Consider the following 16,168-nt stretch of genomic DNA (forward strand, 5'->3'; position numbering starts at 1 on the left):
GGTCATGGATACTGCGGTAGGTGTTGTCCCTCAGGCACCAAAGGAAACGGAAGGTTAAAAGCTGAAGTCATACCCTGTGAAAGGGACTTCTCATGTGTCCCCTCAACACCAATAGCAATGTGCTTACTTCAGGGGAACACTCAATCCGTGATAAATGTATGAAGCCTCATCCTTCCTTAATTTGTAAATAAACTAGTGCAAAAAATCCGAATGCTGCACTAGTGCTATTCCACGTTTTCTTTCTATAAAGAAGTGATCAGGTTTCACCATATCCAGACACAAGATTGGTAGTTCTGAGATATATTTCATGCCTCTGGGAGGAGGGAGATCTAGGGGCAATGTCCTAGGGAGGGAAGGCTTCCTCTTCTCCATCCCACCATGTGAGAGCAGAGTGGTGGCAAAGGGCTGTCTGGCCACCCTTGCTCAAATCTTCTGAGTTCTCATGGCCCAAAGACGGAACCCTTCCACCTCTCCATCCTTACCCCATCCTACCTTGATCATCCTCCTGTGGTAACCAAACATGATCCCTAGTGCTGTGCAGACTGGTGGCACACGCTCTTCACTACCTGAATACCCTGTTTTGGACCAGGGAAGTCAATACACTCTCTCCTACCAAACAGTTTAGAAACCTGTTTTCCAATTTCATAATGGTTTCATGATGAAAAACTTCTCTTTTAAACTATGAGAAGGAAGAGGGTGATGTCAGTTCCACCAAGGGTTCCTCCCTCCCTCCTATTTTGTGGTATTTAAGTTTAACTACACTTAGTTTCTTATATTTTTTACTGTTTCATAATGTAAATTTCTAGTAGAAGCAAAAACACACATAAGAACAAGTATTATCCTAGTATCAGTCAATCATCTCTCAGTCATTGGTCCAAGATATACACCATGATGGGGACACAAAGGTTCTGTTCTCATAGCACTGGACATCACAGAGTTCTACTGAGAGACAAAAACCTCATGACTAGAAGAAATCTAGACTCTGCCATCAAGCGACATCCTTCCCAAATTGAGACCTAACTGAGGATGTTGCTGGTGTCAGGAGAGAGATGAACTATACAAAGAAACAGCTGTGTATGATGATCTATGCCATTGTCTGGATGTATCTAACATAAATGTTCAGGTGGCTATAAACGGATACATTTGCGTTCAGTGTCAAACTCAGAAATTTTCACCTCTTCCTACTAACTACATTTCAGGGGCAACTCAAGTTTAAGAGACTACAACATTATGGAATGAACTAATAACATTTTATTTACTTTTTCTACTTCCAGTTTGAAGAGAAGTTCATAGAAACTCCAGAAGATTTTGAAAAGTTAAAAAATGGTAATATCACGAATTTGAATGTTGCTGATAAGGATTTCAAGTACAACATTCTAATATTTCTTACCCAGCTTTCCAGTCACTGAGACATGATTTTCACCACTCACAACTCAAAGGAGGAGAGATTTAATTTGACTTATAGTTCTGAGGATTCAGGCCATGGTTGGCTTGCTCCGAGGCAGATACATCAAGGTAAAAAGTGTGGCAGAGCAAAGATTCTTAGTTCCAGACAGGAAGTAGAGCAAGGGAACAGTGCCAGAGATGGACGGTGGACGTGCAATACATAACACCAGGGAGGCCTCCATCCTCTGCCCATACATACCCAGGAGCATGTTCTGTTAACTTCTAGGAATTTCTCATTTCAGTGAAGTAGGCACATGAGGATTAATGGATACAATTCCCCTTTCAGAACTTTGTACCCACATTTTAATTTCCAAATGAAGATAATAGCAAGTTCATAATTTCATCTAACAGAATACAACTGTCACACCTACAACTAGAAGGACAATATCCCTTCTCAAAGTCTCCAAAGTTCAGCATTTTCAAAAGTCCAAGCCAGTGTTTTCTGAGACTCATGGCAAACTCTGAGCTGTACAAATAAAACACAGGCTACATAATTCCAAAGTAAATTGATACAGGGTAAATAATCCCATTCTAAAAAGGAGGAACAGGAAGAGAAAAATCAGATCAAAGGTTGAAACCTACCAAATTAAACATTAAGTCCATAGTCCTATATCTGGCATCTGGGGTGCATAATAACAAGATGTGCGTTCCAAAGGACTTGGACAGCTGCATCCCTTTGTCTTGCCGGTTGCAGCACGTATGACCACTCTTTTGGCTTGGTTCTACACATAGCCTCAACTTTTCCTCAGCTGTTGTTCCATGTTCTTGGCACCTCTTACTTTCTGGGATCCCCACCACTCATTTGGCTTCCTTCCCACAGTGTACCACACTGCCTTCTCAGGAATGACTTTCCTGGCTTCCTAGGCCTTCCTTTTAAGTATGGGTGGAAGCCTTCCTGCCCTTTCAACTCACGCATTCTGCATGCTGGTAAAAACAACATCAGGTGGATGATGCCATGGTTGATTGTGAACTACAGCAGTAGCTGCATCCTGTGGACCATTGTTGCAATAGCCCCTGAATTCCATACTGGCTGAGCACAGCAAAATGATTGCCAGGGTTCTAATATTTTACTATATCCTTCTGAAGAGGGAATCCCAGGGACTCACTACTCCAATGAAAGATTTACAGATTTGTACTTGAGCCTGTGATAGGTAGACTCGTCCTCATTTCTGAGGTTCTCTCAAGTCATCTTTCTTCTTATCTCCATTTCAATTCCTTCATTCCTTTCTGTGAGGCTAGTCTCTTCCATAACCACACCTCTTTTCACACTATATTTTTATGGGGTTCTTACCCAGCCAAAATTTACATTTTTAAAGGAATTGGACTGAGCTATATACATGTGGGAACTCTACATAAGAAATGTAAACAAACAAACAAAAAAAAAACCAACAATATCCCCCAAACAAAGTAAAGGACAACAAAAAAGAAAAGAAGGAAGGTGATCCAGAGATAGGTCTATGGGATAATGAGGGAAGGGAAAAGGGAGGAAAATCAGAATTAAACCAGGACTGGCAGTGCATACCTGTAATCCTAGCACTTGGGAGGCTGAGCTATGAGGATAACTGTGAATTTGAGGACAGCTTGGGCTACATAGGGAATTGAAGGCCAGTCTGAACTGCATGTTGAGACCCTGTTCCAACAAAAAGAAAAGAAAACAACAATTCAGATGTGTTATGCACGTGTACCAACTTCCTAGAAGGAATGTGAGCATTATGAACTATACACATTTTTATGCATTCTGTCTAGATTCCCCCTGAAAGCCTCATGTGCTCATAGGTCAGGCTCTTTGGAGGTGGTTGTGTCTAGGGTGTGAGTATGGATTAACAGTGTGTGGAAAATGTATTAGTCCACTGATTGCATAATTCTGGGTGGGTATAATGGGCATGCAGCTAATAGCCTGGTGGCCCGTATGGAATAAAAGGAAAGCAGAAGGAAGGCTCGCTGTCTCTTGCTTACCCCATTCCCCTATACTATATTGTCCTGCCTTGAAGCCAGCTGACAATGAACTGAAACTTCCACAAACTGTGAACTACAAAAAGCCTTTCTTTTTTATCTTATGGATGTCAGGTATTGTGTCTAAGTGTTGAGAAAAATAACTAAGGTACCCATGTACTAATAAAATGTTTGAAAATTTAGAATTTCAAATATTTCAGCTTGTCTTTTGCCTCCAGCTCTCACTAGAAATCAGTCTACAATCAGCCATCAGGACTCAGGGTACCAACGAAATGTTGAACTATTTTGAAATTCCTGCCTCTAGATTCCTTAGTCTGCAGCCCTTCACATCAATCTCCTGCAAATTCTCACGGAATGGGAAAAATATAAACAATATCTGTTTTGCCAGACTGTAATACACATGGCTTTTAGTTCAAATACCAATGGAACACCTATTCCCACAGGGAATCTGCTGAACCTGACCTTTACTACCTACATTCTGGTCTTCTAGCTCTAACCAGAATCATTCATCAAGATCTGTTTATTGTATTCTAATTTTTCTTTAGCCAACATTTCAAATCTTTTTACACACCCTCCAAAAGCTTGTTGTGAAGCTTCTAAATCATGTGTTACAGATTCGGCCGCCTCCTCACTTCTCTGGCATCAGTGTTCTGTATTAGCTTTCCCATGGCTGAGACACACTACCTGACACTCTCAGTGTAAAGGAAGAAAGGTTTAGTTTGGCCCATGGAATCAGGACTCTGTCCCAGACTGAATGACTCCAGGCCAGGCATATCATGGCAGATGTGTGTGCAAGAGTGAAAGCACTTTAGTTCACGGAAGGAAGGAAGGAGAGAAGGTTAACAGTATGAGAAATGAATGCCCAAAGGCCACATAGAGTACCTAAGAACACACAACCATGATCCACCTTGACACACCCAGGATCTTGCCCTGCTAATATCATAGGCATTCCTTCAACCAATGAAATCAGTGTCATGCAATGTCAACATGTTGGGAGGATTGCAGAAGAGATGGTACAGAGTTAAAAAGTGGTAAATTGCAGTGGATAAAGATCCTGAAGGAGATCTGCAAACTCTGCTATCAAAAAGACTGGACCTGTCTGAGTATCCACAGAATTATCTGCAGGGGCCTCTGGATGCTCTCCTTTCTTTCTCTCCTGTGATGGTGCTGCGCTCCATTCAGCGTCACGCCCTGTCCTCCTACTGAGGCACACACGGGACCATGCATTAGACGACAGAAGGCAACATAATTGGGGCCATTGTCTTGTTTCATTTATTGCATGTGAAATGTAAATATCCCAGCACCACTGCAGGCTTGACATAATACAGGGTGAGGTCTCTAAATAGACACCTCCCACAGAACCCACTGTAAATGTCCTCATCATCATGAAACTTACTTTGGGAATTTACCACTTAAAATGGCATCTGGGTGTCGAACTTGTTTCCTCTCTCCATGCATTCCTAAAATAATCATGAAGATAAATAATACATGAAAAGATGCAAGATATGTTGTATTACATGGATGGGAACTAAAAGACAAACGAATAGGCCAAGCTGGGTATGGTGGTGCATGTCTGTAGTCACAGCACTCAGGAGGCTGAGGCAGGAAGAGCACCATGAATTTGAGGCAGGCAGAGCACCATGAGTTTGAGGCAGGCCTGAATTACATAGTGAGTTAAGACCAGCCTGAACTGCACAGTAAGAACTTGTCTCATAAAACCAACAAAGGGGAAAAAATGTATGCGCTGAAAAGCAAAGTAAGATAAGGAAATGAAGAACTACCAGCAATTAAGAGCAAAATTCTGTTTTACTTGAAGGTGATCAGGGAATATGTTTCATCCTTTCTCAAATCATATCCAAGACCATTTTGTTCATTGTGAAATAGTCGTATCCATAGTATTTCTTTCTTTCTTTTCTTATTTCCAACAGATGGGCTCTTGCTGTTCCAGCAAGTACCCATGGTGGAGATGGATGGGATGAAGCTGGTGCAGTCCAGAGCCATTCTCAACTACATTGCCACCAAATACAACCTCTACGGCAAAGACGTGAAGGAGAGACTCCTGTAAGTATATTTCCTGTTCTTACATAGGAAAATGACACAGGGAGGATTCAGGTTACACCCTCAGTGAGGAGGACCACAGCAGGAGGATCATGATTAGCAATAAAGTGGGCCTGGATATATATCATGAGATGATTAGGAAGAATACAAGGTGAGATCACTATGTCCAGTAAGATAACAGAAAAGTAAACGCATAGATTAGGATGACTGTGATTATATCAGAACACACTGTCTTCAGACACAGCAAAGTGTTAGCTTTTTCAAGCACTGAAAGATTCAATATTAGTAGGTGAAGCATGAAATCAAGGGGATGAGGGAATCATGATCTCAGATCCGCAGGGCATTGGAAACTGGACTTCATAGAAGAGCTTGGGACAAATAACACAGTGTTTGAGGGTGAGGAAGGGGAGTCTTGGGATCTGAAGATCTAAAGGAACTGATTCTCAAGATCCAAAAGTTATAATTATCACCTGGACCTAACTTACCAGCTAACTCTATGGACAGGTCAACTTGATGAGTGTCAGTGTCAGCTGGTGCCCATCACACAAGGGCCACCTTAAAGTTTCATATGGACGTACAAAGCCTGGTTGAACCTCAAGAAAGCCAGTATAGGGTGTTTGGGGTACCCTTCCTGTCATGACGGAGCTGTTTCATTGAAAATAAAACCCTGTACAGAGCTGTTGTCAATTCATCAAAAAGTGAAGCACAGAATTATTCAGCAATTCTCTGCAGTAGTATATACCCTTATCCAATGCATAAACTTTTATACTTGTTTAAAAGTATTCTTAGAAATTTTATTTGTAATTTTCCAAAGTGGAAGCATCCCAAAGATCCATAACACAGGAACAGTAAATAAAGGATGAAAAGAGGAACAAAATGCGCTAGAGGCATAGAATGGTCATGCAAAGGGAAGAAGTGATGATGCATGGTAAATAAGGACACATATTGAAGACATTGTATTATATATGGTAAGGAAATGAAACTCAAAGAAGGCATTTGTTCCACGACTTTGCATCAAATGTTCATGCCATTAAAATCCATAGAGAGAGAAGGCACATTAGGGGTTTCAGTGGAATTACAGGGAGAGGGGCAGTGACTGCCAAAGGCACAGAACATTTTTGGGGGTGGAGTAACACAATATTCTGAATAGTGAATGCTAATACTTGCAAACTTCTACAAATATATTAAGAATTCTGAATATTAACAATCTGAAGCATGGACAGCTTAGGTATGTGAATATATGTCAAAAAAGCTGCCAAATAAATTTCAAAAAATGATTGAAAGTTTAGCTTAGAAAATTGGAAATAAATGGCTTCCATGACATGCATTAGTTTAACTACATTTTAAAAACGCACCAAGGAAGGGGCTAGATCAGTGATACTGAAATTCTTAGAGCTTTCAGTGATAACACACAGCCTGCTGCAGCATGCATTCTGCAGGTTCGCGACCAATGGGCTACACTAAGCAGAGTCTTGTGCGATGGAAACAAGGCTAGAGTTGGAAAACAGCAAGTGGAGATGGTTGTGGAAGCGTGTTTCATGGGAAATAATTGGGAGACCTTGTAACCCTGGACATAGCAATGAGCCTGCACTGTGCAAGAAAGATGTGAGATAGCAGAGATGTGCCTGAAAGGCTATGTTCAAGGTACGTGAGATGCATGCGAGGTTTTGCACTCATAGACCACACAGAGGCTGCAAATCCAATTTGCAGAGTCAGTGGTTATATGTGCTGATTCCAACAAGGTCTCCCCTGATTATAACTCTAGACCCTCTACTGATATTCTTTATACTTGTATTTAGTCACAGATATAGCAAAAATAGTAGATATACCTACCTCATAGACTGTTCTAAGAGATGGTAACACAAACATAAAACTCATAGCACGATAAACAATAATATATAAAAACTACCAAATGCAGGTGAACTACTTTCTAACCACCTAATGCTCCTATTAAGTTTTAAACAGTAAAGGCTAAGGTAGGAAAATTTGACTTTTGATGTGTTGTCTTTCAGGATTGATATGTATACAGAAGGAATGGCAGATTTATATGAAATGTTCATACAACTGACAGTAACTCCTCCAGATCAGATAGATGCTAAGATAGCCTTGATCAAGGACAGAACAAAGAATCGTTACTTACCTGCCTTCGAAAAAGTAAGTGAGGCTGCTTAGCGGTTTGGGGCACTCAGTTCAGAGGTCAGGAGGACACAGCACTGGGCACTCCTAGGGCCTTGACCTTTATATCCAGTGAGCTCTTGGAAAATCAGAGCAGGGCCCTGAAAGTCCAGGAATTATAGAAGTGTGGTCGGGAAAGAGGCACTGTAGGGTTATAACCAAAGGTGAATTTCTGAGTCAAAGTTCAGTGTGTTACACGCAATTTAGAATTCAGCACTCAATAGAATTTCATGGGCATAAGAGAACTGGGAGAGTGAAAGACTCTGAGCCACACTCAAGGTTGTGTGGACCCTGCAGAGTGCCCTGGACTTCCATTCCAGAGCAACCTGGCAAGGACAGCACAGCACCAAGTGTTCTGCCCCATGTCAGGCAGACACATGTCTTTAAAAGTGTATTGGTAGGGGGATGGAAAGGAGGAGACATTAAGGGATTATAAAAATAATCTACAGAATTGAGGGACTTGGCTCCTAAGACTTGAGATGAAAGGCATGCAAACTAGGGAAATAAAGGTCCATTGTTGCAGATGTAAACCCTACCTTAGTTAAGCTTCCTTGTGAAGGTGAAGCAAGAATTTTCAGGAGGAACACCGTGTAAATTTAAGCTAAATAGAAATAAAGATTCAAAAAAGATCATAAGATGTGGAGAACCACCTGGGCCACTGTCCTTGAAGGAGGAGCAATTGTCTGCATTTTTGCTGAACCTGGCCCCATTTCCATGTATTGACATGCACAGACCTGGCAAGGGCTTCTCCTTGTCCCATCAATTGGCCTTCAGCAATTCACATCAGTGCATCTGCAGTGCTGATGTGTGGTCTTTGAAGCAAAGATGACGGGCAGTTTGTCCCCAGACCCCACTGTTCCCACGTGTGAACTGGGATGAGGCGGAGTGAAGTGCCAGTGCTCCATTTTGTCGGCTGGGATCCAGCCTCAAGATAAGAGACTGACTTCCCAGGGCTTAAAAGATTGCACATGAGAGCTGAAGCACCAAGCCCAAAGCATTAGATACTGCCTCAGTTGTGTTATGCAGATTACTCTTCCTGCATATCCTTCTCTCTGCATTTCACAGATGTGATTTGAGGCCTCCTATGTAGTCCAGGTCACAGTACTCACATGTTCCCGTGACTGTCACAGTCACTCATCCTCAAGCTACTCCCTCTTCACAAATGAATAAAACCCAGATTCAGCCCTGGGCTGAGGACTTTGTTTTATTAGCCAGCATCATAGCTGGACTTAGGACCCCTTGCTCCCGAACTGCAAATATGTCTCAGTGTCTTTTCTCTTGCCATGGGTTGCACTGAAAGTGGTAGATTGGAAGTAACTCGCTAGAATTGCACTAACTTTTCCATGGGATTACAAATATAAACATCCTGGGCTGTGGTGAGGACCAGGAAGGGCTCCCTAGAATAAGAGACACAGAAACTATACAAATATATTACAGAACTAACCTGTCAACCCTCATCTCATAAAGCATTGCAGGAGCTGGGGATTTAGCTCAGTGGCAAAACGCCTGCCTGGCAAGCGCAAGGTCATGAGTTCAATTCCTGGTACCAGAAAAAATTTTAAAAAATAAAAAATTTTTAAAAAACCATAAAGCATTGCATTATTCTTTCCTTTATTCAATAAGTTGATTCATTACTGGCTTTGTGCAATGAAAGGAATGATCATCTTAGGGGCAATGAAATCTTCAAATACACCTCTGCACACCATGTAGTGCAGTTCGTTTTGCATACATCACATGATGACAGATTTTCAAGCTGTACTTGAAGTCAGGTACTATGAAATCAAAGCACTCCATGAAAATTAACAATGTATATTATACTAAGACATTTGCTGTGGTATTCTATTTTGTATGAAGTAACTGTTTGAAAATATATTAAACATTTAGGAGAAGTTCCTATTTACATGGTGCTATCATGTGTTTTCCTTTGTATTCCCTATAATATCACATAGTGTTAAAATACTTTAAGAAGTAATCACTCATTTTCATAAACATTAGTATATAAATTGATACATTAATAAAAGTTGAAATAAATACAGTATTGAATGAATGCATAGTTATCACCCAGGTAACAAAAGCAACACCCTACAGACCTACTGTACATCTCTGACTCCATGTCTTCCTCCAGCAGTAATGCATGTAACTTTTCATGCATTGCAAAGTAAGTTGCAGACATCAGTTCTGTTTATCCCCAGAGAACTCCTCACGGAGACTATACTCCAATGTAAAGAAGGAGAGAGAGCAGAGGAGATCATGAGTTCGAGTTCACTGGGGTTCAAGTCAGGTCCCAGAGAGAGCGCCAGGAAATGAGGAGAGCAGGGAAGGGGAGAAAGGATGGCACTGAGGTGATTGCATTCGTGAAGGGTGCCACTATAACACTGGAGCCAGGGTTCATGGGAGAGGGGAGACAGAGGAAGGGAGAAGCGAGCCCTGAAATTTCAGGTTGTGGGCAACCTGGTTGTGGGCAAGTGGAAACGTGATGCAGCAAAGCTGAGCCCTCGGTATGTGTGGAGGATGCAGGGCAGGTGTGGCGCAGGTGTAAGCACTACTGGGGTGTGGATGTGAGGATGAAAGTGGAACCTGGGTTGTAATGCAGGCGTGATCAGGGCCTGCTTTTCACCCTCCTCCATGGTCCAGGGTCCTGGTAAAAGCTCTGGCATTCCAACAAACCAAGCGGGGCAGAAAAAGAGGAGAGTCAGGCTGAGAGGCTCCGGGAGAAGCTAACACCCACTCTGTGCACATATTTATGGTTTGACTTCGCAAAATCTCCAGGTATTAAAGAGCCACGGACAGGACTACCTTGTGGGCAACAAGCTGAGCAAGGCTGACATTCTCCTGACTGAGCTTCTGTACACTGTTGAAGAGTTTGACGCCAGTCTTCTGGCCAGCTTCCCCCTGCTGCAGGTGAGTAGTCCAGTGCCCGCACACACGCAGCCCCACATCTCCCATAGTGAAACTCTTTCGGCTCCACGGTGAGATTCTCACCTCCAGCCTTCTCCAGGCCTTCCTCTTCCTACCACATGCCTCCACCATGGGCTTCTAGGCCTTGCATGCGAGGCACAAAACTAATCTATTTGTGCAAGGAAATGTGCGATGTATGCTACTTGAGAAATATTTGACCTCTAAAAGGAGAAGGGCTCAGAGCCCCATATCTCCCTGGTCCACTGCTCCCCTGTTTTCTGATGTCCTTTCTTCAGCTCTGGCTCCCACTATCAGGAATTGCATTTCTCCTTCCATAGGTCCATAACTTCCCAACCCACACAGCACCCCACTAACAGCCAAGCCCCACCAGTACCATTAATGTGAATGTTGGTTGTGCCGAGCCCCTGGTCAATATTTCCTATCTTCATTTTCAACTTGAGATTTTCCACCTCTACATTTCTTTGTTTATGTCTAACAAACACATTGTTCCCATTAAGTTGTAAGGATAAAAAGCAAAAGCATTTATGTCTAAGAGGACAGGGAATATTATGACTAAATGTAAATTTAAAGAATTTTTTAAGGAAGTGCTATTTGTATTCCCTGTAATATCACATAGTGTCAAAATACTTTAAGAAGTACTCACTCATTTTCATAAACATTAGTATATAAATTTATACATTAATCAAAGTTGAAATAAATACAATATTGAACGAATGCACAATTACCACCCAGATAAAAAAAACCAACACACTACAGACCTACTGTGTATCTATGTCTCCATGTCTTCCTCCAGCAGTAAAGCATGTAACTTATCATGCATTACAAAGTAAGCTTCTATCTCCTGTATTCTTTTGATGAGGTGTGTACTTCCAGCTCTCCACTAGTGCTGATGGATCTTTGTAGGGGTTATGTAGGGGTTCCCAGGATTTTTTTTTTTATTTTAAAGGGGATTTAAAAATTAAAGCTATACAAAATTTCAAAACAAGATGATCAGAAATTAACAATGGTTATTATATTGCATGTTTTCTTCCAACTAGTTGCTCAGACTACCAGATACAGGCATGCAAAATTGATCAAACAATATAAACACTAACTGTTCCTTTCAATGAACTAATAGAAATTAGCAGTACCATTATCTTAGCTATCTCGCGTGTGTATATATATTTTCTCTTCTTTTCTCCTTTCCTCCATCCCAGTTGTTAATCCCTTTTGAGCAATTTCTTTCCTTTTCACAATATCTATTGTACCATTTACATCTTAGTTTTTCAGTTTCTTGCACTAGAGGGACAATACAATGTTTATACATGTGAATCTGATTTATTTCACTTATGAGTATGGTATTTGCATCCACTTACCTTTAAAAGTCTCAAGTTTATTCTTCTTTATAGCTTAGTACTACTCCACTGTATCCCAGGGTTTTTTTAATAGTAACTTTGGACTTTAAGATCCACCACCGAGACTGTGATTTGTGTGTTGCAGGCCCTGAAAACCAGAATCAGTAACCTGCCCAATGTGAAGAAGTTTCTACAGCCTGGGGGCCAGAGAAAGCCTCCTACTACTGCTAAAATGATGGAAGAAGCAAGAAAGCTTGTAAAGCCTTAATACAGGTCATATTGACCAAGCCCATGCATATCAAACTTCCAGATTTTACAATAATAACATTCTTTGTGTAAATATTGATCTCTGCAACTTTGAGTTAATAAGTTAATAACTGTGAGTTAGCAAAGGTCCTCTGAGAAGACTTAACACTTCTTTTCATTATTGGATTCTGATATGTAACTGGATTTCTAATGTCCTCTTATTGGAAGTAAATTTTAATTAAAAAGTAGTTCATTAGTTTGATTCAGTTTCCAAGAATTATAGCATACCATACAGCTATCAAAGAGAGTTTACAAAATTACATTTTAAAATGTCACATATGTGCAGAAAATGCCTGTTCTCCTACACAGTAACATAACAAAATTTTCCAGCATGAAAATTTGCTATGACCTGCAAATGATCTGCTATAGACCTGCATCCATGTTATGAAAGCCTCACAGGAAGTTTCTAACCTATAGGGAATGAAAGAAGGAATCAGGATGTAGTATGTACATGTAACAATTTCCCACAAAGAATATAAACATTAAGTACTACACACATGTACTAATAACATATAAATAGATAAATATAGTGGTACTTTTGGGTTCATGACTGTAATTCATTCCACAATTCTGGAGAAGATGGCTGTATTGGTGCTCATGGGGAGGATGGCTGTGGTCATGTTCATCACCTAATGTGGAGTTCATGAAAGGAAGCAAAATTTTGTCAAACACTTCTGTTTCCAAAGCAGCTTGTTTTTGAACAGAAGTGTTTGTGAGCTGAGGTATTACTGTAAGGAAATAAATACAACCAGGCTACAGAGGAACAGTTTTCACACTAACTGGACCCTGCCAGCCTCAGTGAAAAGAAGTAAGTAGCCCAGAAATCCATGAGGAAGTTTTTTGAGCTGTGGAATCAAAAGGGAGACAACCTTTAATAAGCTCATTACTGATGCCTCGCTCTTCTGCATTGAGTCACATCCTTTCATTGAGGTCACTGGAAAAATACGCTAGAAAATGTACCTTGCACAAGAAAAAGACTGCTTTGCAAGCAGGCTCAAGCTTTTTCTCGGGGTGTAGGCGGTACTTTAAGTGTTGCTCATTGTGCTGTATTTGGGTATTTGGCTGTGCTTACATCCCTCATTATAGGGATGCAACAATGAAGATTTTAGAAAACTGGAGCATGAGATTCAATAATATGAGAACAATTAATAATAAAGGAATAAAAAGACATGTAGCATGTCAGCTATTCTGAGCCTGTGCCTCGTGTAGAGAGAGAGAGGGTAGAAGCTTATGCTAAAATAGCTAAGTCTACAGAAGTGTTGAAGAAATTGCTGTAAATTGAAATTTGTCAGGATCATAAGCTTAAAATTCTCAACTGACCATATATTGGCATGACTAATGCATTCAGTTTTTTTCTCAAACCTCTAACTTCTACAAGAAAGGTGTTCCCTCATGCCCAGCAACCAAAAGGTATCTTGCAACTGGATAATATTTATGATATGCAGTTGGTCTTCCCTTTGTAAAACATGATTTGTGATTTCTTACCAAGTGGTGATACCATTGGGTTTTCCACGTTTCTTTAATGTCAGTATGCCCTAATGGCAGCAGAATTATTCAGGAACAACTGTCAGAATCTGGCAGGGGAGGGTAATTCTGTAAAACTGTTGGGTTTATATAGAAAAATGACCTTGATGCATGATTTTAATGAAATTAAGGAATCATTTTCTTATTGTGAATTGTCATATTGTCAGTCCAACAGGAATTTAATTCCCGGCCTTTGTCTATTGGAATATTTGCCTCAGTCCTCAGCTCTTTACTAATTTATAATACTTATTCATTTCTAGTCCTTATTCAAACAATACATAGAGAAACACAGAAGATCCAGAATTGCCACTTATTCGAACAATACATAGAGAAACACAAAAGATCCAGAAAATCAAAGCAAAAAGAGCAGGACTGGAGATACTGTAATACTGAATTTCAATATATACTACAAAATCACAGACACAAAAACATCAATGCCCACAAAAAGCAAAAGAAAACGACAAATATCAATGGCATTGACACAAAAATAGACACACAGACCAATGGAACAAAAGGAAATGATACAGAAACAAACCCTTGTAATTGCAGCTTTGTGATTCTTAATAAGGATCCAAAAATGTAAGTTAGAGAAAGAAGAGTCTCCAATAAATGATCTTGGGGAAACTGGATAGTGCATGTAGATTGAAATTAGATATGTATCTCTTATTCTGATCATAGACCTATATATAAAGACTTAAATCTTTTAAACTGCCAAAATAAAACTTGGTGGAAAGACTTGATATCTTGGACACAGGCAAAGACTTCTTGAGTGAGTCTTGAGTAAGACTTTAATAACACAGAAACTAATAATAAAAATTTTAAAACAGGACTATATCAAATTAAAAAGTTTCCATACAGCAAATAAAACAACCAAAAGAGTGAAAGGACAACTTACAGATGGGAAAGAAGCAATCACCCTGTTCTCTTCTGGCAAAGACTTTAATATCTAGCATATATTTTATGTTGAAAAGTCATCTGTGATTCTGATAGATTTTGCTTTATATGTGATTTGTTTCTTTTCCCTAACAACCTTTAATATTCTATTCTTGTGTTGAATTTCTGGAATCTTGGCTACCATATGCCTGCCTATAGGCTTTTTTTTATGCTGACTAATTGGAGTTCTATATGCCTCACTTACTGTATGTCAAATTCTTTCTCCTTGCCCGGGAAGGTTTCTGCCATGATGTCTGTGAACAGTTTTTTATAATGTTTATGCTATTTTCTGTTTTTCATTAATTCCAAGCAATCTTATGCTATTCTTTTTTGCATCATCTAGCAACTGCTGGATCGATTTCTCATTGTCCCTTTCTATTCTTAAGACACCTTTCTTTTTGTGATTGCTAACTATAAGCCTGTCATGTATGTGTGAGATTCTGTCTTCACATTGGCACATTCTGCTGTGGAAACTTACAATGGAATTTTTATTCTCTGGAATATCTGCTTTAATCTGTGTTATGGATTCCATTTCTTTCCTGTGTTGGGCATTCATGGTTTCCCTCATTTTCTTAAGCTCCTGTCTTTCTTATCTGCATCTTCTTTAGAGTCACTATGCATGGTTTCCATTATAGACACCATCTCTGTAGTTATCTGAGAAATTCTTTCAGGTATAATTTTTCTAGAGCCTCATTCATTTCTTTGTTTTTGCCACTTCAGAGAGGCCAGGTGAGTGGATTTTCTATTTTTCCACCTTATTGCCCCCTGGGTTTACCTTTGGTGAAATGCATGTCTAGGGTTGCATCTTGCTTAAGTGTCTTCTTTTCTTTTCTTTTCTTTTTTTCTTTTCTTTTCTTTTTTTTCTTGTCTTTACTTCTAGCTTAATTCCCTAGTTGATGCTTATAAATTGCCTATAATGAGTTGTTTTATTGCTGGTATATAAACCCTTAAGAAATTCCACTTCCTTGTGATATCTTTTAGGTGTAACTGGTTTTGGGGTTTTGAGTCTGTTGCAAGATCCTACCTCTTCAATTTGTTGGAAATGAGAAGTTCCGCCTTTTTGGCCAGCCCCTGGTTCTTTGGAATTGACCCACAGTATTTTCTATGACCCTTAGGCAGCCTCAGTCTTGGAATGCCAGGAAGAACAGCCTCAGCTAGTGCAGTCCTTCATGTCCATGGTTCCCTTCTACTGCTGCATCTCTCCATGGAGATTTCTGTTCTCGCTAGCAGTCATTGTGTGACCTAGAACATATCTTACAAATAAACAAAAAACCTAAAAAGCAAATATTTGAGTCTAAATAAAGAATTACCACTCAGACAATGGATAATGTACCTGACTATGGATCAGAATTGGGGTAATTTTAAAAATTTCACTAGCATTTGCAGAACCTAATGATTACATTCATCATGGAGAGTTAGTATACATCCATAAGCTTAATTCACTTTATATCCACTCTCCTTCTTCTCCATGCCTTCATCTCTAGGTCCACTTCCAATTGCAAAAGAACCAAGTCCTTGTG

The 16,168-nt window shown here is 40.0% G+C and overlaps 1 protein-coding gene across 2 annotated transcripts in view; it reads left to right on the forward strand.

Moving 5' to 3' along the window:
* The window catches only part of LOC102025986 (glutathione S-transferase A-like), a 157,516-nt gene extending 144,155 nt beyond the window's left edge, over positions 1-13,361 (forward strand). Inside the window, exons 3-7 of one of the 2 annotated variants that reach the window (XM_005377650.1) lie at positions 1,275-1,326; positions 5,328-5,460; positions 7,470-7,611; positions 10,402-10,533; positions 12,031-13,361. In XM_005377650.1, the coding sequence (XP_005377707.1) occupies positions 1,275-1,326; positions 5,328-5,460; positions 7,470-7,611; positions 10,402-10,533; positions 12,031-12,153 (582 nt within the window). In that variant the 3' untranslated portion in view covers positions 12,154-13,361. The remainder of the gene's footprint in view (positions 1-1,274; positions 1,327-5,327; positions 5,461-7,469; positions 7,612-10,401; positions 10,534-12,030) is intronic. The other variant, XM_005377651.2, reaches the window with a different exon arrangement.
* The last annotated feature ends 2,807 nt before the right edge of the window (positions 13,362-16,168 follow it).

The sequence above is a fragment of the Chinchilla lanigera genome, unplaced genomic scaffold, assembly GCF_000276665.1.
Source record: "Chinchilla lanigera isolate Chin_1 unplaced genomic scaffold, ChiLan1.0 scaffold00010, whole genome shotgun sequence".
NCBI lineage: Eukaryota > Metazoa > Chordata > Mammalia > Rodentia > Chinchillidae > Chinchilla > Chinchilla lanigera.